At 41.4% G+C, this 27984-nt stretch overlaps 2 protein-coding genes and 1 long non-coding RNA gene across 3 annotated transcripts; 1 reads left to right on the top strand and 2 right to left on the bottom strand.

Annotated features, from left to right (window-relative positions):
* Positions 1-2518: 2518 nt before the first annotated feature.
* On the top strand, positions 2519-12617 carry scyl1 (SCY1-like, kinase-like 1). The gene is made up of 18 exons (XM_083980754.1): positions 2519-2716; positions 3827-3967; positions 4756-4878; positions 4985-5211; positions 5312-5402; positions 6086-6241; positions 6511-6669; positions 6853-6960; positions 7332-7445; positions 7563-7718; positions 7816-8004; positions 8092-8167; positions 8302-8499; positions 8796-8944; positions 9079-9153; positions 9303-9623; positions 10901-10979; positions 11078-12617. The coding sequence occupies exons 1-18, from the start codon at positions 2609-2611 to the stop codon at positions 11200-11202; spliced, it is 2595 nt and encodes an 864-aa protein (XP_083836880.1). The 5' UTR covers positions 2519-2608; the 3' UTR covers positions 11203-12617.
* Positions 12618-13305: 688 nt separating this feature from the next.
* On the bottom strand, positions 13306-15786 carry LOC310992174 (phospholipase A and acyltransferase 3-like). Its single transcript, XM_083980187.1, has 5 exons — positions 15553-15786; positions 14594-14647; positions 14278-14377; positions 13811-14094; positions 13306-13546 (listed from the first exon to the last, which is right to left on the bottom strand). Exons 2-5 carry the CDS (start codon positions 14594-14596, stop codon positions 13409-13411), a joined length of 525 nt encoding a protein of 174 aa, XP_083836313.1. The 5' UTR covers positions 14597-14647; positions 15553-15786; the 3' UTR covers positions 13306-13408.
* A 1722-nt stretch (positions 15787-17508) lies between these two features.
* Positions 17509-20827, bottom strand: LOC310992729. The gene is made up of 6 exons (XR_014595714.1): positions 20748-20827; positions 19985-20041; positions 18316-18432; positions 18111-18216; positions 17796-18026; positions 17509-17645 (listed from the first exon to the last, which is right to left on the bottom strand). It is a non-coding gene; the product is annotated as an uncharacterized lncRNA (long non-coding RNA).
* Between the last annotated feature and the right edge of the window lie 7157 nt (positions 20828-27984).

The raw sequence follows: 27984 nt of genomic DNA on the forward strand, positions 1-27984 counted from the left end.
AAAAAAAAAAAAAAATTTGAACGTTAATGTCTTATACCTCTAATAAAGAGAAACCATTTGTCAAATGCACACTGTCAATGTGAGTTTTAATGTCCTCAAGAGCTTGGAGCTGAAAACATGTTGAGCCCAGTGGTGAGAAGTTTATGCAAGACACACCTGCATAAACAAGTTTATAAGAACATGACCTTTGCTCAAATGGGTGAGAAATTAAGTTGCATCACAAGTCACCATAACTTTATTTCCATAGTAGAGCCTTGACGTGCCTTCAGTTATAGAGCAGTTGTCATTAACACTTGTGTAATGTAGCGTCATTAACAATTGCCACAGCGTATTAATTTATTAAATTGAGTGGTTAAAGCAGAAGTAAGCGGAATGTTTGTGTTAATATAAGTCTTAAATAGTTATATCTTCCGACAGCAATCACTTACATAAAGTGTTTGGTCTGAAACACGGGTCTGTCAGTCACCCTGCTCTGCTGTAAGCCGAGGAGCAAACTTCTTGTATACTTCCTTGTATCCTACAACCTTTATCCAATGAGGAGAGAGAACGGCATGAAGGGCTGTGTGTGCAGCCAAGGGATGCGCGTGAATGTGGTGACGTAGGGACGAGGACCAATAGATCCATGACGAGGGCGGGGGCTGCTAACTCCATCGGCTGACAAGAAGTTAGCCAAAACGACCGGATCGCTTACTTCTGCTTTAACATAACATGGAGACGGAACACAATCCATTATAACAATGCAACATTGGCCCTTGGAGATAAAAACTGAGGTGGGGGACTGTTGAGCTCCTACAGGTGATGATTAATCAATATTTACAGATTCACCACAATCCTAAAGAGATGCTGTCGCCCTCTGTGACGTAGACGGGGCTGGTGTGCTCTAAACACACACACAATGTAGTTGGTTTAAGTTTTGGTTTTAATGAATATATGAATACATGAAAAGCCCCAAATGAATACAGATGTTCCTACTGAAGCTTTGAGCAGTTTGGTGACTGTATTGATCACTGATCAACTCCTTTAGGGCTGTGTTATGCTATTTAGAGCTACACTACTCGGATGAATTTTCAAAATGCACTATAACCTTAACAGGTGAACTTAATTTGACCTCTAAACGTTTGAATGCACATGTTCAACTGTTCAATGTGCCAGTACCTTTAACATAACATGTTGTTCACATTTTGACATGAGACCAAGACGACACCAAACGGTCTGAAAGTCAAATATCAGTAACGTTTTGTGAGTATTGTATAGTGAATATATTGATCCTATAGCCAGGTAACGTCAAGTCATGTGTCATGCCCAAACATGTGCTGATTCCTTTCTGGCTTTGCTTTCCATGTAAAGCACTTTGATGAGATGTAAATAAAGTATTGATATTGACATTAATATTGTTGTTGTTATGACATTTGTGTTGATCAGCCATTTATTTAGACAAATTATCATGTTACTGTTGTAAAACTATTATATATTATTTAAATACTATTACATATTGACCCCTGTCAGTGGTAATGGGACTAAGATTTAGCCTTAGAACAATTTTATTTATCCTTCATCAATTCACTCTGTCAGTGACATGAACCCAGATATACCGCTGTACTCAGGGCATAAGATAAAATTCATGACTGAGAACATGGTCAGGATGACCCTCGACCTGTCTGGCTTTCTTGGCTTGGTTTAACAGATTTTTTGTTGTTGTATTTTTTAGGTTTAAATTACATAATTTAATGAAATTATATCACACTAACTGATATCGAAGTGAATCTTTCTATGCTACAAAGAAAAAAACATTTGTTTAAAGGGAGTGTTCATCAAAAAGAGAGGAGAATATGTGGGTGTAACCTTAGCTTGAACATTAAACTAAGATATTGAATACACTGCCAGTCCAAAAAAAGCCACCACCTGGATTTAACTAAGCTAATAGGTAAGAGCATCCCATTGGATAATTACTGCATGGATGATTATGTGGCAACAACTTTTCTAACCCCAACTGTCTCATTTCTTAAACAACCATGTCTTAAGACACATCCCGCAGTCGTGGAGAAGATGTTTCAGAGGGGTACATTGTTGGCATGCATCAAGCAAATAAAAACATCTAAGGAGGAGATTACTGAGACTAAAATTGGGTTAAGAACTGTCCAACGCAATATTAAGAACTGGAAGGATAGTGGGGGACCATCATCTTCAAAGAAGAAATGTGGTCCAAATGTGACCACAGAGTCCAGACTCCGGACGCAAATAAATGTTGTGACATTGCAGAAGCTCATGAAAACGATGCCACAGCAAATGCATGCCGTAATCAAAGCTAAAGGCGGTCCAACGAAATATTACAGTGTGTGACTTTTTTTTTTTTTTTTGGACGGGCAGTGTATTAAAGATATTAAATCTGGTCTGAATTAATCACCTTCACTCCCACCAGCCTGCTGCGGAACCACAGCGCAGAGACTCACACACAGTTTCCCCCCGGAGCCTTTTCACATCCGGACCGTGTTTCTCGCTCCGCTCGCAGCAGCAGGTTGTGTGTGTTGTGTCCGTCGGCTCTCTGCTGCTGCTGCTGCTGTTGCTGCTGCTTTGCTTGTTTGATGCGGTGTGGAGGACAGAGGAGGAGATGTGGTCCTTTTTCGCCAGGGATCCGGTCAAAGACTTCGCCTATGAACTCCTCCCGGACTCGCAGGAGCAGTCCGGGATCTGGACGCTGCACCGGGGGAAGCGAAAGGTGAAAGACGGGACGGACAGACCGCCGATTAGCATTAGCATTAGCATTAGCCGCTCCGCCTCAGAGGCCTGCGTCTTAGTCAGCGTTTAAATACATGATACGACTTCATACGGGCGTAGTGAGGACTCAGCTGGGCTTGTATTTATCTCCCCTGTGGGACTCGGTGGTTGTCAGCGCTGATCTCGGAGGTGTTTTCAGTGATGATGCTCCGGCTCAGGCTTTGTTTACTCGCCGAGGCAGGCTGACACCACCACGTATTTCTCGCCACGTCACCGGGTTTTAGCCGCGTTAACAGCTCTTATTTGTGTCGTGTTCAGGCTCATGATTCACTCTAAGCACCGATGTGTGGCCGCTTATTATCGATAAACCCTCGTTTACCCTCATTGCATTGATTTGTGTCGCCTTGGAGCTGGATAAAGTCAGACAGAGAGTCGTCCTCATCACTGCAGGGCCACTCAGTCACAGCCCGCAGCAGCTTCCGGTTTTCACTATTACCCCTTGAATATGATGCTAACTATGACTTAATTGTATTATCTGCTGTTATTATATATTAATATTGTTGTTGTTATGTCATTTGTGTTGATCAGCCATTTATTTTCGACAAGTTGTCCATGTTACTGTTGTAAAACTAATATCCATGTTGATATAACTAATACATATTGACCCTGGTTGGTGGTAATTTAGTTTAACAGATTTTTAGTATTTGAGTACATAATTTAATGAAATTATATCAGACCAACTGATATCCAGTCAATTGGGGGTCTTTTGGGCCACAGCCCTCATCAATCTTTCTTGCTACAAATAAAAAAGTAACATTTGTTGAATGGGAGTGTTCATCAAAAAAAAACAGGAGAACTTGTAACTTTAGCTTGAAGATTGAATTAAGATATTGAATTTATCTGTATAATATTATAGTATATAGAAAAATATATACCACTCAGTCACAGCCCACCAGCAGCAGCAGCTTCCTGTTTTCATTACAACATCCGTGTCTTTATTGTATTTCAGCTCGTATCTGATGCAAATACACTACGCAGTGGTGCACAAACGCATCAAGTGTGTCATGTCAAGTTATGTGACTGAGTTACACCCAAACCTGTGTCTCCTCAGACCAGCGGAGAGCCGGTCTCTGTGTTTGTGTACGAGGTAGCACAGGGCACGGAGCAGCAGACCCAGCTGGCCAAGGCTGCCTTCAAGCGTATGAAGACCCTGCGTCACCCCAACATCCTCGCCTATGTGGATGGACTAGAGGTATGTGTGTGTGTGTGTGTGTTTGTGTGTACCCACTGTCATCGTCTGTAATGTTTTGTTCTGTCATGTTATTATAACATAATTAGTTGTGTCTCATCTCCATTTGCTCTTCTCTGCCTGTTTACGTTCAGATAGAGGTGAGTGTGAATAACAACACAATAGCTGTAGTAAGTAGTTTACAACAGAATGTATCAGATAAGTTTCCTTATCTTGACAAGCGTGTAGTCAGATTATCTTCCTGTCTTCCTCCTCATCTGTGTTTGTATTTATTCAAATGGTTGTATATTATTCTTCTAATATTGATCACACTGTCTGAAACTGAGCAGTAAGTAGGAAGTTGGTTGGACAATAGGATTACAGCCCTGATCAAAGAGTTTTTAGATCTCACTGTTTTCACACAGCTGTGTTGTTCAGGTAATGATTCAGTAAAAACTTTTTATTGCCTTTAAATAGAAAACTTTGGTCATGAAATAATAATGCTAGTTGTTTTCTGAAACATCATTAGATTATACAAATATAAATGAGTAATTAAAACGGTAGTTGTTCCCTAAATGTAATATCTAAAGACTGTTTAACAGTATATTGATATACTGTGGGAAAATATATTTTATATTATCGTGCAGTACACAATGACAGAAATTAGGGAATTGCCATCAACATTCTTTGTTTCTTTTCTATTATAAAATTTGATATTATTTTTCAATTATTTAATTCACCCATCTTGTCTATGTCTAGTGTCTTTTGCTGTGGTCAAAGAAACAAGTAGTTAATCTCTTTGGTTGTCACAGACGGAGAAGAGCCTGTACCTGGTCACTGAGCAGGTGACTCCTCTGGCCGTCCACCTGAAGGCCCAGGCAGAGAAGACCAGCGGGGGGGAACTGGAGATCTCCTGGGGGCTGCACCAGATCGTGGTAAGGACGGGACAACCAGTCCAGGGCAGCATCATCAGTGTGTCTCCTCTCTTAAACGGCTCAAACTGTTTATTTCACCTCGGCCGTTTGCCCCCCGCTCCAACAGAAAGCTCTGAGTTTCCTGGTCAACGACTGCCACCTGCTTCACAACAACTTGGGCGTGGGGGCTGTTTTTGTGGACCGAGCTGGAGAGTGGAAGCTCGGAGCCCTCGACCATGTGGCCCCCGAGCAGGGCGACCCAAGTGGGGTGTCGCTCCCTGCTCCAAAGGCTGTTTACCCAGATATGGAGAAATACGACCCACCAGAGATGTCCAACAGCAGCGGGGAGAAGTGGTAAGAGAGGGGCAAGTCAGGAAAGTCAAACATTAATCAGGAAGAAAAGAGAAACCTGGTTTGCTTCTTTTTGACTGAACGATGTGAATGTTTGTTGCAGGGCGGGGGAGGTGTGGCGGCTCGGCTGCCTCATCTGGGAAGTGTTCAATGGGCCGCTACCTCGTACATCCTCACTGCGTTCGCTGGGAAAGGTGTGTCACCTTGACAGTTGTTTTGTGTCATTTCTGAACAGTTGTTATAGTTATAGGAAATTAATTTCCATCCGCTGCTCATACTGAGATATTAGGGGCTGTTTTTTTCAGCCAGGTGCCATTAAACTTTTGCAGATGAGGTGATTTGATGTAATTAAAAGAGTGGCAGTTAAACAGTTAACAGTGAAACAAATATAGAGGACATAATTGAAAGTATAGCATTTTTCTTTATTTCATGTAATACTGTGAGACATGTTGCAGTGTCCTCGTCCTCATTTATTTGCCAAGTCTGTTTGTAATGTGTCAGATGTTGCTTTTATTGATAGGCCAACCTTTCTACTTGCATAGAGCGTAAAATACTTGAGATTTTTTTCAACTTTTCCATGTTTCCATTCAGGTATTATTTATGCAAAATTGCAAATGCACATTAAAACAAGTAGATAAAATTAGATGAAATTATCTTTTTAGCTTGTTATTTATATATATATATTTTAAAAGCTACTTGAGAGACAGCGCAGTCTTTGAGATAGAAACTTTGCCTTCGCAAGAGAAACTATGAAACATCAACTTGTGATAAAAAATATATGTTAGTCTAAATCTAATAAAAGAAACCTTTGTCTATGACCTAGCGGAGTGTTGCTCACCGAGTTGTGTTCTCCCTCTTGTTCCCTTTGGACTCCTAGATCCCCAAAACTCTGGTCCCTCATTACTGTGAACTGGTGGGAGCCAACCCCCGAGCGCGGCCCAACCCAGCACGCTTCCTCCAGAACTGTAGAGCCCCCGGGGGATTCCTCAGCAACAGCTTTGTGGAGAGCAACCTTTTCCTGGAGGAGATACAGGTCCACAGCCTTGAATTAAGACACAGCATAGACCTCAGAACTACAGGCAAACTCTACCAGTATAATAATATAAAATAGGAAATAAATTCCAGTCAAGATATCCTGTATATACTGTATGTTGCACCAAACAATGCTATATCACAGCTCTACCATTTAGTCAATGTGTTGCGAAAGTCACGTCTTAATGTTCTGGTAAATTATGTTTGTGTACAATACATGATATCACATCAATAGTACTCAAAGAATCTCCCTGAATTGGCACTGTGTAGATCAAGGAACCAGCGGAGAAGCAGCAGTTTTTCCAGGATCTGAGTGAAAATTTGGACTCTTTCCCCGAAGACTTCTGTAAACACAAAGTTCTGCCTCAGCTGCTCACCGCCTTTGAGTTTGGCAACGCGGGTGCTGTCGTCCTCACACCGCTTTTCAAGGTAAACCCTAATAAAAGCTCCCTGTGCACCTTTCACACCCTACGAAACGTCAAACAATATTTACCAGTGAATCCCCCGTCAGATCATTAATCAGATCACTTAGTGCACACGTTGTTTCGGGCTTTATTTGAAGGTTACACCTTTATCTCTCCAGTCTCATCTCCATCTGTCTGTGTGCACCAGGTAGGGAAGTTCCTCTCGGCAGAAGAATACCAACAGAAGATCATCCCAGTCATCGTGAAGATGTTTTCATCCACAGACCGAGCCATGAGGATACGACTGCTGCAGCAGGTGTGTACTTGCCACAGGCACGTTCACTCGTGGCGGTTGGCTTCACCGTCCATGAAGGACTTCAAATGAATTTCAAAAATACCTCCAAGCAAATCAGAGCAGGATTTTGTAGAAAGGATGACACGTTTGAATGTTTGAGCTATGATCAAGCGTCTGAGATCTTTTTAAAATATGGTCTGGTTTCCCAGAAGTGAGGTGGGTGTTATACAGGGAATATTATAAAGGAAATAGTTATTTAATCCCCTCCTTTTGTGACTCATTTAAAATCATCTAGTCTGTTTCACTGCCTGGAAAAAAAATGCCAGTGGTAAAAAAAACAAAACATAACCTTTACTGTTCTTTTTTCCTGTGTGTGTGTCTCTGTCTCTCAGATGGAGCAGTTCATTCAGTACCTGAACGAGGCGGCCGTCAACTCGCAGATTTTCCCTCACGTTGTTCACGGTTTCACAGACACCAACCCCGCCATCAGAGAACAGACTGTCAAGGTAATTCACTGAGCACAACCACAGACCTGAAGGTGTCGTCACATATTACCCGTGTTTTAGATGATGTCAACTCGCTGTAGCCGCTCTTCTCCTAATTCTCCTCTCCTCTCCGTGCAGTCGATGTTGCTGTTGGCTCCCAAACTGAACGAGACCAACCTGAACCAGGAGCTCATGCGTCACTTTGCCCGGCTGCAGGCCAGAGACGAACAGGGTCCAATCCGGTGCAACACCACTGTCTGTCTGGGCAAGATCGCCTCCTACCTCAACGCTGGGGTAAAGCACACCGACGCCAACGCCCGACACTTCATTTAATGCAAAAAAAAGTACAGCCAAGAGTCTGCTCAAGATTAGATAATCTCTCTCTTCACAGACTCGACAGCGTGTTCTGGTTTCTGCCTTCTCACGAGCAACTAAAGACCCGTTCCCGGCTTCACGCTCCGCCGGCGTGCTGGGCTTTGCCGCCACGCACAACTTCTACAGCCTGACGGAGATCGCGGGCCGCATCCTCCCCACCCTCTGTGCCATCACTGTAGACCCTGATAAGAGCGTCAGGGACCAGGTACACATGACATTACCTATTGCACAGGTTATTATTCATGGTGCTGCTGTACTTCTCCTCTTCATTTATTGTCTCTTTCCCCGTCAGGCATTCAAAGCCATCAAGAGTTTTCTTTCCAAGCTGGAGACTGTGTCAGAAGACCCCACCAAGCTGGCTGATATCGGTATGTGACATGTTGCACTGTGTTGAATGTCTCATTAGGCATGAAATCAGTGATAACACTTTACATCTTTGTGTATCTTGCTGAAACTTGAAACTAAAACCTTGAAATGCTCTCACTTCTCACTGCTCCTGCAGAGAAGGATGTGGCGTCATGTGGTCAGGCTGCAGGAGCGTCCTCTAGCTGGGCCGGCTGGGCCGTGACCGGCATGTCCTCGATAACGTCGAAACTGATCCGTAACCCTCCAGGGACAGAGGGAGCTGCAGCAGCTGAGGGCAGCGGGCCCCCCAACGCCACGAGCCCCACTACCGCTACGGATGCAGCACCTGAAGCTGGTAATGTTGTCAGGAGTGATTCACTAGAAGAGAAGGCCGTGCCGCAGTAGTGGAAAAGCACCATTAGTGTGTCCCTTTTTTCTCCATCTTTTTATTGGTTTTTAAGCAGTTAAACAAAGTGAACATTGCATGATTCAAAGTATTTGTGCAGAGTGACGTCTGACTGTTGGCTCTGTATTCACTGTGTCCTCATTTTGATAGCAAATTATAATTCAGATATTATTTAACCAGAACTGGTGTCTGGTTGCTACTGCGCTGTCCAAAACTTAAATATCTTGTATTTCTTCCTTTCTCAGGTTCTGAAGAAAAAACTGTACAATCATCTGCGAGTCACCAAGCTGCCTCTAGTCGTGCCAACCAATCACAGGGTCTTGAAGTAACGGACAACGATGACGAGCCAGTCGGGGATCGCTGGGATGAGGAGGAGGACTGGGGAAGTTTAGAGGTCAGATTTCATCACTTTTCACTTAATGAGAAAATTGCTGATTCTTATAAAGGCAGATATGAGTATGTGAAATTATATTATGTAATCATGATTTCAAATTTCATAAATTGCTTATTTCTTTTTCTGCCTGGAAGGACCCAGAGAAAACTCAGACGGAGACAGATGACTGGAACACCGACTGGTCGGGAATGGCATCATCTAAAAAGAAGGTCAGTGGACAGAGGAGAAAGGGTCTGTGATTGCCCACCGCTCTGTAGAAACCTCAGAGTCCAAGAACCTGGTATAAGGTGCTTTCTATGTTGTTTCATTTCAATAAGTCACCGTTTCAATCTTTCATCATCATCTCTTCAACATCCAGGTCGGCCGGTCGTCCTCCTCCATGACGGTGAAAAAGCAGAGCTCCGACTGGAGCAGCTCGGGCTGGGACGCTGACGACAGCTGGTCCAACGAGAAGGAAGGCCAGGGTCAGAGCTCTGCCGGCGAGGAGGGCTGGGGCAACGACTGGGGGGAGGAGGAGACGGACACAACACTGGTCGATAAGACGCTGCCGCTGCCCGAAGGGGTGCGGTTAGCCAGCGAGTACAACTGGGACAGCAGCAACGCGTCGAAGGGAGTCAGTCAGAACGACCTGTTCGCCAGCGTGTCCCAGAGAAACACAGCCGGCACCGCGGCCACGACGGTGAGGACAGAGGCAGGCAAAACACAGAAGAGAAAGAGATCAAATTTAATTAGTGTTTTTTATTAGTATGTTAGAAATTGTGGCTCTTAAAAGTGAAAAAAAAAGACTTCTATATGATGCATCCTAACTGATCTGATTTAAAGGGACATTGTGTAACTTCTCCTGTTATCTATTCAGGAAAATACATGCAAAACCGCTGATGCACGTTGCGTTCAGGGACAGTTTTTCAGCAAGCAGACTCTGTATTTACCCTGTATTTACCTCGAAAACGGCTCTGTTTCGTAACGTTCTGTTATTATCTCATAGCGTGGTGAATGTGCAGGTCACAACTTGTCTACAACAGCGTTTTGGAGTTTTTGCATTGTGTATTTGATCAGTTTGATGAGGGAAACCAAGAAATCCCATTAGCCTCCGTAGTATAGCTCTGAACAGCTCGCCGCTTCGCTCCGCCGTTCTAAAAATAGCTTGCACCGACAATTAAAGGTAACGAACCTACTGCTATGACTATAGGGATTATGGCAATGGGCCAATTTGCCAAAATGTTGAACTATCCCTTTAAGCTCTGAATTTGCCGTTCATATCATTCATATCTACATGGAGCGGGTAAGCTCGGTGCTGGCTGCCATGTCGTGTCGCCATGTTTTTACGTTCAGTGGCAGCGTGACGGTAGGAAACCACGGGAACTCACCGGAGACACCGGAGCTGTCGGCTCAGGTTGAGGTGGCGTCTGTGAAAAGTCACCGCGGTAACGCAGTGAGGACTGTGAGGACTCACGTGCAGTCGGGCAGACGGCCGTCGGTAACAAACCAGATGTCATTTTAGTCACAGAAGTTGAGAGAAAGCCGGTAAAACGTGGGTCAGGTAAACAATACGACATCGCCATGACAACATATTGTCACGTGTATTGTTTTGCCTCGTGCTGACGGACCACTTGTTTACATAGCGGCCTGTTTATGCCGTTACGTGCAGCGGCTGTCGTCCGTCTGCCGTCTGCCCAATTTCATGTGAATGCAGCATGAAAAATACGATTGAGCTGCTTGCGATATACAACCGCAACGCTAGATGGGAGTAATTCTTACACAATGTACCTTTAATGGTTTGTTCAGTCTGCAGCATCAGCTGATGAGCCGAAAAACTGTGTTAAATGAAATGTATGTAATAGAGGTAGAGGGTTGGAGGAGGACAAGTAAGATTAAAATTATAGTAATTTCATAAAAAGTAGATCTGATGAATAAATAGTCTTCTAGAGATTAAGTTGAGTGTTTTCTCCTCGTCAGACTGGAGACGGCTGGGCTGCAGAGCCCACAGGAGACTGGGGAGCGGAGGAGAGCTGGGAGTCGGTGGATGGGAGTCAGGGTAAGTCTCTCAGCCGTGTTCACACTAATGCTCAATTATTCTCATTACCTTAGTGACCGTTAATTACTCACTGTTGGTCTGTTTTTATTACTGCCCAGGTCTCAGCAAGGCAGAGCTTTCCAAGAAGAAACGAGAGGAGAGGAGGAAAGAGCTGGAGGCCAAACGAGCAGAGCGCAAAGCCGCCAAAGGTCCTCTCAAACTGGGCGCACGCAAACTGGACTGACGGGGGGCAACGGTGGTGGGGGGGCGGAGAGGGAGGAACATGGACCACAGCCGCTGATCCCAGAGCAGCAGGAGGACGCTCCGACATTCCACATGTAAAGGACCAGAGAGAAACGTTGGGGGTGGTACCGGAGAAGTTGCTTCTGCTGAGTAGATGAGCTCAGATGAGATCGGCCTCTAAAGAACTGACAGATGAGAGGAAAAGCAACAATCCAGTGGTTTATAAATGCAGAGGTGGTGGATGGATGGAAGAGCTCAGACAAAACAAAACAAAACCCAGAGACGTGAAGCAGCACAGAGCAGCAGCCCGGACAGAAGTGATTTGAACATGTCGCTCAGCTTTTCTTTTTTTTCTTTTTTTTTCAGTACTCATAAAGTTACACCTGTAAAGTAAATGTATATAAATGGTGCATCTTCTCTTAAAATGACATGAAGAAATAACACTTTTTAAAAAGAAGAACAGATAAACATATATAACAGAACTTAAGAATCAAACGTATTATTAAACTGAATGTTTTTCAGTGCGCGCACATACACACACACACACACACAGTGGATATGAATGTTTTAGTTCAGCTTTCACTTAACTACAGAAATAAGATGTAACATCAGTCCATGCATGCACTTGTGTATCTGTGCGTCCGAACGCTTCGTGGCACGAAAAATACAAATGTGCTGAGTTTACTTTGCACATGTACGACACCGAACTTTACCGAACTGCACTGGCCTGACAGGTGAGTCGTTGGACTGATTTCAGATCTGTAAATGAGAAACGCGCACTGTAGACACGTAACAGAGCAGCTGGCCCACAGACATACGTTGGAAACCATGTTTCACGGGAAAATCATTTTGTGCATTCAGACACAGTTTCCCATGTGTCCCATGAGGTTTAGTGCCTTGGTGGAGGGTTAATGAAATCAGAGTTTTATTTTGAAGGGTCGTGTTCTACATTTGTACCTGTATAATCCTGCAGATCTCACCAAATCTATTGAGGATGTTTTAAAGACGTTAACTTTTAACCCAGCAGGTATTTTAGTAAGGATCGGGTGTGGTCTGGGTAAAGGAAAAATTATTTTACTCTTTTATTTGTGCCTTTATTTAATTACAGATGTGCTTAGTAGAACCACAAGAAGTCCCCAACTCTCCTGAGGCTCCTCAAACTAGTAGACTCTGTTTCCATCAAACCTTTCAGTGTGACCCCAGATCTCCTTTTGGATACAGTGTTGTTAGATTTACTGTTAGATTACAAAATGCTGTATAGATAAGTCAGCTGACACAATCAACAGCCATCGTCAGAGGAGCTCATGTCCTGTTATGGGCTGGTCAGGTCAGGAGCTATGCTGAGGTCGGACGAGATGTTTTACAGAGAATCCAAATCATGTAGCATGTGAGCTATTGTAAAAATAAAAATATGTTTCTTCCTTACATTAGAGGACTGTTTATGTGTTGGGTCATCCTCACTTCTAAATGACAATAATTAACATCAAATAGAAATGTATGACCTCAGGTATGAAGTCATTTCACAGGTGAAAGGAAGTGAAGCACAGGAGCCAGCAAGGTGGATCAAGAAGATGAAGAGCTTCATTCCTTCATGGTTCAAGTTCAACAAACAGGTAAATACATTTAACCTCCGCAGTAATTGTATTTATCTGTCTATCTATACACATAGGATGAAATGAAATGGTAAATGTTCAAATGATTCAAATGATTAAAAAGGAATTTAAAAAAAACAACTAAAAGGTTTCTACATCTGTCCCACAGGATCTTTACAGTATAGAAGGAATATAAAAAAAACAAGGTAAGATATGTTCACTGACATTCCTGGGTTTGGTTTTCTTATAGTCTAAATTTACATTTGCATGAAATATGACTTTAGACAAACAAACAAATAAAGCAAATTGTTCAAATACAATGATTTCAAAACTTAAACCATCTTATGATTTCACACTTTTAACCATTTGGATATAAAATATCACCACTTCCTCATTAGCGTATGAATTGGTGAGTTGTGTGTTGTCTGAGGTCAAAGTGAGGTGGAATGAGAAATGGCTTAGTAACAATTTGCTAAAATATGTGCTATATATGATGCCCTTTGAGTAAACAAGTGAAACTAAACATGCAGTAGTGAATGTGAATTTACATTAAAAAAAACACAGTACATTTTTGAAAATAGAAGTCCAGAGGGATGATGACAGTGATGATGTTGTCTAGTCCAGTTTATCCAGTAATGTCTTGGTGTAAAGTGTTGCACCAGTGGCTCCTAGTACTGTCCCTTCTGGTCCTGCTAATGTTCCTATCACTCCTCCAAGTACTCCTGCACCTGCTACTAGTGTATATTTGAACACCTGCAATGACAGACAAAAGACAGACACACAGTGTCAAGAATATTTCTTTTAGCTGTGTTTCTGTAACCAGCTGCCTTCATTGTTTCTGTATTAACATTTACAGTTCAACAAACCCGGTGCCATGACCTTTTCCTGAAAGTAACAAAGTAGATTTTGTACCTAAACCAAACTTTGTTTTTTTCTTACAACATGCAACAAAACGATGGTGTAGGCTAGTTGGGGAGTCAGCTTTCTAGAGACTAAATGCAAATTGAGTCCACCTACCTGCCAAGATCTGCTCACACCATATCGTAGCTTGTTGGCAAAGTGCTCACAATTGAAGTCTGTGAGATTGTACACCATGTCCTCACCCACCAACGAAAGAGCCTCTTTAACAATTTCTTTAGCCGGCCGAGGTGTGCGTCTTTTGTCCAATTTGTTATTTACTCTCCACCCGTCGTTGCCCACCACGTCCTTAAGTCTCTGTCTCTTTACTTTGCCTTTGCCCTTTTTTGTCTGTGAGCTGGAGGAGCTGGAGGGGCTGGAGAAACCAGACGAGCTGCTGGAGTCTAACCATATGAGAAAGAAACCAATGAGTTTGACTTGGAGAACAATGTCTAGGTAACATATTTAGTGTTTACGTGTTTTGTTCATCCACTCAGTTTATTATAAAATGTTGCTTGGTCTATTCAACTAAATAATCATAATCTGCAGCGGTCCACACTCTGCAAAGACAGTAAAACACGACTCACCAAGGTTCACCAGATGAACAACGAATCCATCTCCAACATACACAGCCCAGTGCTGAAAACCGAAACGGAAGATTTCAATCAAGTCGCCAGGTGAAGGGTCCTAGGAAAACAAAAAATTAAGTCATTTTGCCTCAGGTGCTAAATATTGCAGCATTTAAACTCCTCCTTCCTTTACTTGTGTTTTTCTATTAACTTCCCTCTCTTTTTCATCTTCAGTCTTCTCATGATCTACTTAACTTTGATTTACATAAAAAAAAGATATGTTGAATAGTTACCATTTGATGTTAAACTAAAAAGTAAAACTCAAGGGACTCACCATAGTTTGAATCCAAGATTTTTGTCTGTGGGTTGACTGCGACAGAATCGGCACCTGACAGAACAAATCAAGACCTTATGAGGCATTGACAAGATCACATTCACATTACCTCTTAGCTACAGCTACATCCTTAATGCATCCTTGACATCCACCCTCACTTTCGACAATATGGTGCCTATTGCTATGTCTAAGTATAAATTCACTCTACATCATCATCATTTCCATGTATAATACAATGTCTTGTTATAATTAAAAAATACACAAGAAAAACATTGTTCCTTCACATTCACTGCTTCATATTTTGTTGTATTGTCATATAATAATGTCCACATGCAGCACTCTGTACCATTAAAGTGAAGTTCCATCTAAAGATTGACAATTGAATAAACCTTTTGCAAATACATGTAGCCTAAAGATGAATCAAATGTATCATATCTACATAACAGTTGAATAATTACTCGAATAATTATGTTTCACGACCTAATGACCTAAAATGTTTTAAATCAAGTAACTGTTTTAATTTTCTCCATATGTGGTGATGTGAATAGGGTAGTTTTAGTTTTTTATTAGGCTATCACTATCACTTTATCATTATCATTCTCAGTGTTTTGACGTCCAGTAAAAGCATGTGTCAAAATATAACTCTAGCTCTTTGAAGTCTGACTAGTTTCTGCTCCGGTGGGCAGACCTGGGGTCAGACTAACCGCGGCACCCTCGGGTTTGTCCAGTCCCTTCGTGGGCAGTGAAAACTTTCATGGAAACTTTATTTGGAGGCGCCCGCCCACAAATGAAAACGAAACTAAACGGAGGAATAACGGGAAATGTCTTTTAAATGAATGTGTGCCTTTACCACTATGCGAAAAAGTTAGTAGTCTTTTACTTGTTGACAATTCAATTCAATTTAATAATTTGGTGTCACGTAGCCTATGCCATCCTACCCATGACGCAATGTTTCTTACCTTTGGCGGTGAGGCGTTTAAGGACTCTATATGGTTCGGCGCTGATCAGAAACTTTTGAAAAATCTTCCTAGCGGAAAGACAATAACATTTCTCTGCACAACCCAGTCTCTACTTCTCACAATAGGTATAAAATGTAACAGAGAACAAGTTCAGTTCACTCCACGACGAAACGAAGGACAGAATGCAAAGGTCTGCAGTGCACAGACCCTTGAGGGAAACTCCCAATGCTTAGATAAAAAACGTAAAGGATATGAAGGCTACACCCTCTGTGTGAAATATGATAAAGACACGTGAAACATGACGACCACCATGGTCTGTTCAGTTTCATCACTTTTTACTATAGGAAAAGGGTCAATGTATCTTTTGGCCACATGAACACTCAATACTACTGACTTTATTAATTATCATTTTTATCTTTTTGCACTTATAGTTACATTTCTCACTTCACTTGTCAATATTCTCAAAGATGCCTCAAGAATAACTTCATATCTTCATTGGTCATGGTTCAAGTTCATCTACATACACATATGAAAATGAATGAGAAAATATTTTTAAAAATTTAAGGAATAAAAAACGAGAAAGTTTCAACACCGGTCTCACACATCTCTTACAGCATAAAAGGTCAAATATGTTCACTGGCATTCCTGAGTTTGGTGTTAATAGGCTTTACTTATGTAATTTACATTTGCTTCAAATATTATCGTAGACAACCAGTTTTATAAAGCAAATTGTTTAAATACAATGATTTCAAGACAAATCTTAACAATCTTATGATTTCACACTGAAGATTTGGTTATAAAATATCACCACCAGTCACTTTATCCTTTTAGACATTTCTGTTGCTCTTTCAGAGGTTGACCTGATATAATAGCTGTTTTTGACCGATGCCTTAAAGGGATAGTTCACCCAAAATTCATATTGAGAGGTTGACCTGAGATGTCTCAACCTAACATAAACCATCATCATCCCTCTGGACCATCATCTCACATACTGGATCCTGGACTATACCTCACAAACCACCTGCAGTGTGTGAGGGCTCAGGACTGTGTGTGTGACACTCTCATCTGTTGCACAGGGAGCAGTGGCTCCATTCCTCCATACAGTATGTCTCACTTCTCTATGTGCAACACCAACATCAAACTCAACAATATCACCCTTACACATAATAATGTTACAATCATTCTTTATTATTTCTTAACTTTGTTGCACCTTCAAATGGTGATAAATGAATTGAGAAGACCTCAAAACAAGACAATCCTGTCACATCTAAATGCTCCTGATAGTGACATAAATCCTTGTGGACGCACTTGAACATAGAAGAATCACTGAAATGAAAGAGGTATGAATATATTTGAATAAAATCATTTCTTTACCATTAAAGGTGGTCTACATTTGGCACCATGGAGTTACCACAGAAAGAAAAAATGTGAGAGTTTGTGACATTAACTTGTTGGTGGTGATGACAGGGAAAGTTGAAGTGTATGGAACCAAAATTTAATTTATTATGTGGATTATCTACTTTTAAATATATTTAGTGAATTAGTACACATACTTTACACAGTCATGGCCAAAAGGGGGGTTGGCACAGTCTTATAATGTTACAGAAAAGCTGCATGTTTTTCCTCCTCATGTTCCTACACTAAAGAACCATATGTATTGGCACCCCTGCAGTTATTTCAGATAATGACCCATTCTTCATGAGAACCACTGCAACTACAAATGTTTTGTTATTCAGGGGTGTATTGTTATTTGGTTTGCAAACACAAAAAACTGAAGAAAAAAGTAAAACCTGACATTACAGACAGAAAATTATTGGCACTTTTCAAAACTGAAAGGAATCTTTGTATTTGAAGCACGTGATGTTCCTCACTTTTGACAATTAACAGGTGCTGGCAATAGACTGTATAATCATCATAGCAGTTGAAAATGAAGGGGACACTCAGTTGTTCAAGAGAGCCGCTCCAGTGGCTCCAGTGGCAGCTCCTACGATTGCCCTGGGTGGTCCAGCTAGTGATCCAATAACTCCCCCTAAGATGCCTCCTACTATTGATCTTAATGCTCCTGCTACTCCTTTTTCCGCAGCCTTTTCCACCTGCACCACAAACAAACACACACACACTCAACATCCTTTGACTTACATGAAAATACATTATTTTGTCAAAGTCATGATGTTTCCTGAGCCTAACCAAACATATTTTCCCCAAAACTCCTCAGACAGATTCCTAATTGTGAGTCCACCTACCTGGGTGGAGTTACCTTCTCCATATCGTAGCCACTTGGCAAAGTGCTCACAGTTCGACCAGATGAGGTTGTACCTCGTGTCCTGACCCACCATAGAAAGAGCATCTTTTACAATTTTCTGCGCTGGTCGAGGGGTGCGACCTTTGTGGTTATTATTTACTCGCCATTTGTCTTTGCCCGCTACATCTTTGAGTTTCTCTTCTCTTTATTTTGGCTGTAATGTAGGGCCGGTCTGGGGATGTGAGAAAGACAGATAAATGAGTTAGAATATGATGTCAAAGAAAAGAAAAGAGGTAAAGGTAGAGAAATGACTCACTTGTCTCCACGTGAACAACGTATCCATCTCCAACATACACAGCCCAATGCTGATAAGGAATCACTGACTTACGGAAGATTTCAATCAAATCACCAGGAGAAGCCAACTAGGAAAATAATTCAATGAGACACACAGATCATTAAAAAATCTATTTGCTTAGGCTATGTACTTAAAATGTTTACTGTTTTTGCAGCCGTGTACTAACTTCACGCATCCAGCGTAGTAGACTCCACATGATAGCTAGTAGTGCCACTACTCCGACTGGTCCATGCAGCCATCCCACTGCTGCTCCAATGATTGTTGCTGAAAACATTGTAATAGCCTGTACCAGAAGATTACATGCAAAAAGTAGGCCTAAATACATGTAACAGATAATTTTGATTCAGACTTGAAATATTGCAGCATTTTTATCAAGACCCTGAAGATATTTTGCTTTTGTGATTGAAATCCTTTGACCTTTACTTATTTTTTTCTCTTTCTCTGCTTATGGTTTTATCATGTTTTTTCTCTTTTTCATTGTCAGTTTCATTGTCATCATCATCATCTACTTACGGAAGAGGATTAGGGACACTGTGAAAAAAAAGTGAGTTCTGACATTTTTCTCAGAATTCTGAAATGTAATTACTTATTTTATTTACAATAAATAAATAAAAAAAATCTCCATAGCTCCTGAGACGGAGCTCAAGCCAAGTCTCCCTCTTCCCTTACCCACACACGACTGTGTGCTGGGCCGCAGGCCTGCCAGCCCCCCCCCCCCCAGCCCCTCCAGAGAGCTCTGGATGATGACAACGTCACTGCTGGTACCGGCAATTGCGACCGCAATGGGGACAGCTCTCTATTCCGAAACCCCCCTGCAGCTGGTGCTGGACCGGGTGACGTTGTTCTCTGCATTGTGGCTTGTTTGTGAAACTTGCGCTGCTCAGGGACTGGGCTGAGCAGATAGCTAGATCTCCCACAGAGTAAAAGAAATACACTTTTTTTCCTTTTTTCCTCTCCCCCGCTCCGCTCGAGCACGGCTGAACCGGGGCAGCAGACCGGGGAGATGCTTTGGTTGGGTTTAGGCAATGAAGAAAGGAGTTGGTTAAGTTTAGTAAAAAGACCAGGTAGAGCCTAGACAGGCTAGAAGCATTATCTACTCACCCTCATGTCGACTAAGGGCTGGGAGAAGTTTCAGAGTTATCCGTGGCTTCTCTGACGGACATTACATACAAACAGCATGGAGGTATATGGATGTTTTTTGGTGTGTCTTTTTGTTACGAAGAAAAGTGGTATCCATTTGCAACCGTTATATGGACATGCACTGCTACGCCGAGACCCCCTGTAACTCAGAGAAGCCACGGATAACTCTGAAACTTCTCCCAGTCCTTAGTCCACATGAGGGTGAGTAGATAATGAGTGCATTTTGAATTTTGAGTGAACTATCACTTTAAGTATTTGCATGTTTTGCAGTTAATTATGCACATGAATAATTATGCCCAAAAAGGAAAAAAAGGATCAATGCGCAGCCTCCGTTTCAGCGGCTCACTTTACCGCAGTGTTCGGAGTGGGGGGGTTTCGGAATGGAGGGTTTTCCCCAATGGCCTTTTCGGAATAGCGGGGAAAAGGAAAACCCCCGCTCTTACGAAGAATGGAAGTCTATTTTCAGAAAGACGGGATGTAACCTTCTTTTTACAGTCTATGGGTGTAACCGACGGCAACTTACTAGCAACGGCGACAGTACGTACCGGAACATACCGGTACCCTTGACTTGACAATATCTCGAGGATGAGGATGTGACCGTGCACACGGTCACAAGCCTTAGCATTGCCATTAGCGTTAGTGTTAGCGTTCGCCTAGTGCTCTTCAGTTTGCTGTGGTCGATGGGAGTTACTCACCGCAGTTTCAGCTGTTTCCTGTTTTGACCTGATTTGACTCTCTGACCGAATATGCACCTATGGAACAAATCAACATCAAATACTACAAAGGGGCAAAGATTTGATGGTATAATAAAGTTGGGGTCTTGAGTGGAACAAATATTTTCCAAACATCAATCCTCATATTTGGCAATGGAACCACTCGATGTCATTTGTTGTCATTGGCTTTTACATGTCGGTAAGGGTAAAGTCCACTTACAGGCCTGCTTGTGAAATCAGTAGGCCTATATTATGAAACCTCGTAGGCTACACAGACATATAAATATCAATGTTAATTAAATATGCTTAGATTATACATATATCAATTTCTAAACCTGTCAATTTGCCAGATGTAAAGATAGGTCAAATTGAATGTGGTGATTTATTAGAAAAAAAACATAAGCATACTGTTTTTGTTTCAGTAGGCCCATGTGAATTTTTTTTGTATGCTTATAGAAGTTGTATGATCATAGGTGACATAGGACAACATCACTCTCGATATAGGGATATGTCAAACATTACATTTCTGAATGGGAATTTCCCAGTGTCTTAAACAAAGTTCAGTTGAAACACTTTAGAAAATATCACATTTTTGATCAACCTTTTTTTGGGCTTTGACATTTGTTTAGGAGCAAATCTGATTCTATCAAAGACTAATCAGTTTGATACATCAACATTTTATCATTTAGCAATGTAATGGACATGAATGTAGCCACCCAGCTGTCGAACTCAGGGAGTTTCTTACCGTGGCAGGCGGCAATCAGAGGAGAGAGTAGGGCTGATCTAAGAACTGTAGCTTGGTTGCTGAATGTTTGTCTACTTGTATTTGATGCCAAAACCACCCAGTGACATGGGCAGGCATGGGTGAGAGGGGGCCGTGTCCGCCCACAGAGTCAGCTCAGAGCCGAGCCACAGGGGCCGTCCAGATTGGATCAAATGAAATGTCTCAGACTGTCTCCATAGATGTGTGAGTTAAACTTAAACCTGGTCACATTAAGTGCATGTTGTTGATTATTCAGACTGTTTTGGTTCCTGTCTGCTCTGTGTTGTAGTTGTGTGTTTTGTGTTTCCCTCTGGCAGTGAGTGTTAATGAGTTACCACGGTTACTAGCGTCACTGTGCCTCTGTCTCATCGTAACTTTCTCATGATTCAATAACAGGTTTCTATGTTAATTAATCTGCTTTTACAAAAATCATGAATGTTATTGATCCTTGTTACCAAAATCTAGTTACATAATCCGACATTTTGAAGCCTCAGAGCCAAAAAAAAAGCAGCATGTATGAAACAAATCACAATATGTCAACTGTTACTGCACCACAGTAGCTGCACCACAAAATCTCTGACAACAGTCAATGGAAAATTGTAATGAAGGAAACGATTTAGTCTGACAGAGAGGAAATAAGAGGCAGTGTTTGTTTGTTTTTTCTTTCTACTGCGCCTGCACGGAAACAGGAAAGTAGACTGCCACATGAGGAAATCACCACAAACTATTCATCAAGAGTGTTTAGATAAGTTAGGGCCTCAGCTTCTGCTGGAAAAACATGAGACCAGACCAGTGGGAGGACACTTGGATTTTATTATAAGAAATAGACATATTAAAAAACATAAGAGGGAGTATTATTTAAGATGAAAAAAGTGACATAGTCCAAAAGTACAAAAGTCAAGACAGAACTCAGGAAAATATCTTCTTCCCTACTACAAGCCAACCCTTCATGAAAACTCCTGCAGCAGCGGCTCCCACTGCAATCCCGATTGGTCCTGCTACCGCTCCAGCTGCTCCTCCTATGGTTGATGCTATTGCTGTTGCACCATTTTCCACCTGTACCAGAAGATCACACACACACACACACACACACACACACACACACACACACACACACACACACACACACACACACACACACACACACACACACACACACACACACACACACACACCAAACTCAGCTCCACAAATCGTATAATACATTATTTTGTCAAAGTCATGACCCCACCAAACATTTTTCCTAAACCTGATTGTTTCTTGCTATATTCCCAGACAGATCGACACAGATGTGAGTCCTCCTACCTGATCACATTCACTTGTGCCGTATCGTCTCTTTGTGGCAAAGTGCTCACAGTTCCAGCCGACGACATCGTAGTTCACATCTTCACCCACCCAGGACTCAGCATCATCCACAATTTCCTGGGCTGGACGAGGTTTGTGTTCCTTATCATATTTGTTATTTACTCTCCACCTGTTATTTCCCACCACATCATCAAGTTTCTGTTTCTTTACTTTGCCTTTGCGACCCTTGGATTTTGTTTGCGAGCTGGAGGAGCTGGAGGAGCTGAATGAGCTGCTGGAGTCTAAAGACACGAGACAGAAACACCATGAAGGTTGTAACATCTTTTACAGGTTTTCATATTGATGTTGAACTCTGTTTATCCCTGTTGGCTGGTTTATTCAACAAACTAATCATGGTTGACTCTACACAGCACTGTGTCATGGCTGCTGAAGTGAGGGAACAGTGTTTGTGAGCAGCAGTTCAGACTCTGTAAAGACGATAAAGAAATGACTCACCAAGGTTCACCAGGTGAACAACGTATCCATCTCCAACATACACAGCCCAATGCTCATAACCTTTACGGAAGATTTCAATCAGATCACCACGTGACGGCTAGATGAGAGGGATCACAAGAAATCACTGTATTTGACAAATATTCATGTGCTAAATGAAATGAAATATATCTTTGCTTTAATGGCGATGTATTACGTATCTATCTATCTATCTATCTATCTATCTATCTATCTATCTATCTATCTATCTATCTATCTATCTATCTATCTATCTATCTCATTGGTTGATTGGAGTTACTCACCATAGTTTGAGCTGTTGTCTGTGATCAGATGTTTGTCCTGACAGAATCAGCACCTCAAAGAACAAATCAATAAAACATGACACAAAAAAGATTTGATTACCATGTAAAAAAAAAAAAAAAACCAAAACCAAAAAAACCAAAAGAACAATAAGAAGTAGAAATGGCAGTGGGAGCGATTGTAACTAACAAGGTAGTATTTACGTAATTTTCCTTCAAAATGTTTACGTTTAACATCATTTTTAAAATACGCGAGCACTTGATTTTTAAATCTTTACTTACACCCTCTCTGCAGGTTTAAAATGAAGATATTCCTGTTGACTTGCTGTGTTGAAGCTGTAACTGCAGGTGTGAAACTATATCCATTTGAAGTGGGTGTAGCCACTGAGTGTGAATGTTCAGCAAGAGTTAATGTTTGACAGTAAAGCCAACTATGCAGAACTGTATGACCTGTTTTTTTTTTATAGCCTATAGGTTTCCATGTGCCCCATGAGGTTTAGTAACTCAGTGGAGGGTCTATGAAATTAGGGTTTTATTCTGATGGTCTTGTTATACATTTATACCTGTATAGGCCGGGCAAAGCTATTTTATTTGTATAGCCCATTTTTACAAACAGTTCATCTCAAAGGGCTTGATTTCACTTCACTTGTTGAACTTATTGAACTGAAACTAATACCAAGCCAGAATCTCCAACACTTATTTATCAAACACATCAGAGGATGTAGAGTCTGCTATTATTATTTTCAAGTTCATGTCCAATGTCATCATGAGTTTGTCTGATTGCTTGTCAGGTCCTTTCTGCTCTTTGATTGATATTGTTACAGTTATCAATGAGCACGTGAACTATTTGCCAATATAATATGTGTAGGCTATAATGATATTAAATATGTTATTTGATGTAGGCTACACAGTGCAATGACAAATCACAAATATACCATATAGCCTACATTATAAAACAAGATGAACAGACACTCCAGTCCTTAATGCTGGTTATTTTAAATTGAATAATAATTTGTTGTCTTAAAACTCATATTAAATAATTTTGTTTTGTTTTGTGTAATAGGCCTATCCTAAAATGTTTTACACATCAAATAAATACTGTCCTTACTTTTCGTAATAATAGTAATTAATTATTGATTAAGTCTTGTTGTTGTTTTCTTAGCCTTTGTCTCACTCCCTTTAGTTGTCTTTGCACTTTGCAGCTGTAGTGCAGGACATGTAGCTGCCTTTGTGGAGTTGTGGGGAAGTGTGCAACTCTGTGTGTAATAAATGTAAACTAGAGAGGTGGAAACTTTACTTTGAACTGTAGGCTACAGCCAATCGGAGGCAAAGAGGCGCTGAAGACGCGCCCACTAATGAAAACGAAACTAATGGTAAACTTTTCAACGGGAATGTAGATCAAGCTGAATTTGTGTTTCAACGTAAAAGACGAAAAATAATGCAGTAGTTGGTAGCTTTATTAGTCCAACCTGAATTTGACAATAACATTTCAACTTGATAATTTGATGGTTGGCCTACATCCCACCCTCAATGAGCTCCTTACCTTCGGTGGTGAGGCGTTCAGGGAAAAAACAGGATATCGTCGCAAAATCCACGGGGCAGAAAGACAAGAAATCGTCTGCTTCGTCTAGTCTCTGCTTCTCAGAGTGAACGTGGGAAATTAAATATCACAAAGGGCAAGTTCACTCCTCGACGAGACAAAGAACAGAAACGCAAGAGACCCTCACTCTTCTAGCTTGGACACAGAGGGAAACTCCCACTGTCTGTTATGTAAGTTAGCTACAATAAACACAGGACAGAGGGGCACCCACACACACACACACACAAAATATATATGCATGAAATATTAGGCTACAACAAAAACAGAGATGAAAACAGAATGAAAAAGTTTCACTTCTGACAGATGGTAACTCTCTCTCCCTCTTACACACACACACACACACACACACGGTTTCCCATTTGTCTCATGGGATTATTATTATTTATTTATTTTTGCTTGTTGGAGCATTTAAGAAATCAGAGTAGTATTTTAAAAGTCTTGTTTAATTCTACAGATCTCACCAAAAACTTTTACTGAGCAGCTGTATTAGTCTATATTCGCTATATAGGTAAATGAAAATGTATTCTACGCTTATTTGTGTCTTTATTTAATTACAGATGTGCTCAGTAAGAAACCTCTATATTTAGCAGAAGGTTTTCAGAGGTTGACCTGAGATGTCTCAACCTAACATAAACAGCTGCTTTTGATCAATGCTTTCAACACAACACAGAGGGACACGCTCAAACACACAGGACCAGACCAAAGTCTCAATTCAATATGTGCAACACCAACATCAAACTCAGCAATATCACCCTTATACATAATAATGTTACAATCATTCTTTATTATGTCTTCATTTTGACGCATCTTCTATACAAACGGTGATAAATGCAATGAAATGAACTCAAAACAAGACAATCCTGTCACATCTAAATGCTCCTGATAGTTACATAAATCCTTGTACAGAAGACGCACTTGAACACAGAAGAATCACTGAAATGAAAGTATGAATATGTTTGAATAAAATAATTTCTTTACCATTAAAGGTGGTCTACATTTGGCACCATGTAGTAATTACCACAGAAAGAAACAATGTTAGAGTTTGTGACATTAACTTGTTGGCAGTAATGACAGGTTAAGTTGAAGTGTATGGAACCAAAATTTAATTTATTATGTGGATTATCTACTTTTAAATATATTTTGTGAATTAGTACACATGCTTAAAATATAAAAAAAATATTGGCACCCCTGCAGTTTTTTCAGATAATGCCCAATTCTTCATGAGAACCACTGCAACTACAAATGTTTTGGTATGAGAAGTGTGTTGTTATTTGGTTTGCAAACACAAAAAACTGAGGAAAAAAGTAAAACCTGACATTACAGACAGAAGATTATTGGCACTTTTCAAAACTGGAAGAAATCATTGTATTTGAAGAATGTGATGCTCCTTTAAATTGTATTTTAAAGCAATATTTAAAGGGATAGTTCAACATTTTGGCAAATTGGCCCATTGCCATAATCCCTATAGTCATAGCAGTAGGTTCATTACTTTTAATTGTCGGTGCAAGCTATTTTTAGAACGGCGGAGCAGAGCCGCAAGCTGCAGAGCTACGCTACGCAGGTTAATGGGATTTCTTGGTTTCCCTCATCAAACTCATCAAATACACAATGCTGCCGGAGCTGGCCCGTGACACAGTGGAGCAGCAGCCGGTGGAAGCACACACATTGACCAGAGTAGAAACAGCTGCAGCTCCGCCGCCGAGTCAGAGCGGAGTCGCAGTCGTTCCACATAACTTTCCCTCTTTACTTTTTTTAGTCTCCTCAGACAAAACTTTTAATTTCTTTGGTTTTCTTGCTGCTTCTGCCATGATAGCAGTAATCCCACTTAGGCGTTCACTTTGACTTCCATCTTTTTAACAAATTGGGGAAAGTGGGAAGTGACGTATACCGTAAAACAGTCAGCACATTTGTAGTTTTTTGTATGGAGGGGTTCCTACCATCCACCTCGAAGCTGCTTAGTGAAGGCGATACAGACCCCCTCAGGCCATGACAGAGGTTTCATTCAACCTGTTCTAAGTCGATGTAGCATCACAAAAGTTCTGAAAATATTATATGAAGGTTGAAGAATTCCTTAGTGTTGGTTTAACTCACTTTTGACAATTAACAGGTGCTGGCAATAGAGTATAGGAATCACATTTGCAACCAATAATTTTGTCCCATTCATTTTTGGACCTCTGAGTGTTAAATGTAAGATTTTACTTTTTTCACGTGTTGTTCCATTGCAAACCAAAGAAAAACACTTGAATACCAAAACATTTGTAACCCTAACCCTCTCGGAGAACTAGGACATTATCTGAAAAAAGTACATGGGGGCAATATTTTTTTACCATGACTGTATCATCTTTACCAGCAGTTGAGTGAAGGGGACAGTCAGTCCTAAATCTTCTTCAACACTGCAAAAGCACCTTTCGCAATAGCTGATCCAACGGCGGCTCCTCCTGCCGCCCCAGCTGGTCCAGCTACGAATCCAAGTGCTCCTCCTATGATGCCTCCTGCTACTCCTGCTATAATTGTACCCTTTACCACCTGCATCAGGAGATCACACACACACACACACGTTATTTACATTAATTAGTAAATGTAAATGTATTGTTTTGTCACAATATTTTGCATATTTTGCTCCTAATTGTGAGTCCACCTACCTGAGGGGATTCACCTTCGCCACTTCGTAGCCACGTGGCAAAGTGCTCACAATTATAGTTGATGCCATCGTACTCCACATCGTCACCCACCATGGAAAGAGCATCATCCACAATTTCCTGGGCTGGACGAGGTCTGCGCTTTTTGTCCACTTCATTATTTACTCGCCACTTGTCCTTGCCCGTCACATCTTTAAGTTTCTGTTTCCTTATCTTGCCTCTTTGCTTTCCTGGGGTGCTGCGGTTGCCTAAGAATATGAGACAGAAACGGTGAAAAGAGCCTCCTTAATGTAAGGATGTCAGACAGAAACATAAACAAGTTTGACTTGACACATGGTTGTAACATGTTTTGTGTTGAGAAGGGAGAGATTGCCCTGCACTGCACAGATTAGATCCTCACATTGGTGCCGGTGGAGTCCATGAAGAAAGGAAGGAGTTCCACTGCACGCAATGTGGTCATTTCAACACCAGTTTATTGTTAAAGCAGAAGTAAGCAATCCGGTCGTTCTGGCTAACTTCCTGTCAGCCGATGGAGTTGGCAGTCCCCGCCCTCGTCCCTACGTCACCACATTCACGCGCATCCCTTGGCTGCACACACAGAGAGGCACGCTTTATGCCGTTCTCTCTCCTCATTGGATAAAGGTTGTAGGATACAAGGAAAGTTTTCTCCTCGGCTTACAGCAGAGCAGAGTGACTGACAGACCCGTGTTTCAGACCAAACACTCTATATAAGTGATTGCTGGCAGAAGATATAACTATTTAAGACTTATATTAACACAAACATTACGCTTGGCTGCTGAAGTGAGTGGTCAGTGTTTGTGAGCAGCAGTTCAGACGCTGTAAAGACAGATAAAAAGTGACTCACCGAGGTTCACCAGGTGAAC

The sequence above is a fragment of the Trachurus trachurus genome (assembly GCF_905171665.1).
Source record: "Trachurus trachurus genome assembly, chromosome: 10".
Lineage (NCBI taxonomy): Eukaryota > Metazoa > Chordata > Actinopteri > Carangiformes > Carangidae > Trachurus > Trachurus trachurus.

Bases quoted from the DNA above. Each gene is read 5' to 3' on its own strand.
- scyl1 (XM_083980754.1), top strand. From the start codon at position 2,609: ATGTGGTCCTTTTTCGCCAGGGATCCGGTCAAAGACTTCGCCTATGAA. The intron at 7,446-7,562 runs GTAATTCACTGA...CTCTCCGTGCAG, and splicing joins TCAGAGAACAGACTGTCAAG to TCGATGTTGCTGTTGGCTCC. The intron at 9,624-10,900 runs GTGAGGACAGAG...TCTCCTCGTCAG, and splicing joins CCGGCACCGCGGCCACGACG to ACTGGAGACGGCTGGGCTGC.
- LOC310992174 (XM_083980187.1), bottom strand. The intron at 14,095-14,277 runs GTGAGTCGTGTT...TCATATGGTTAG, and splicing joins TGTTCATCTGGTGAACCTTG to ACTCCAGCAGCTCGTCTGGT. The intron at 13,547-13,810 runs GTAGGTGGACTC...CTGTCATTGCAG, and splicing joins GTGTGAGCAGATCTTGGCAG to GTGTTCAAATATACACTAGT.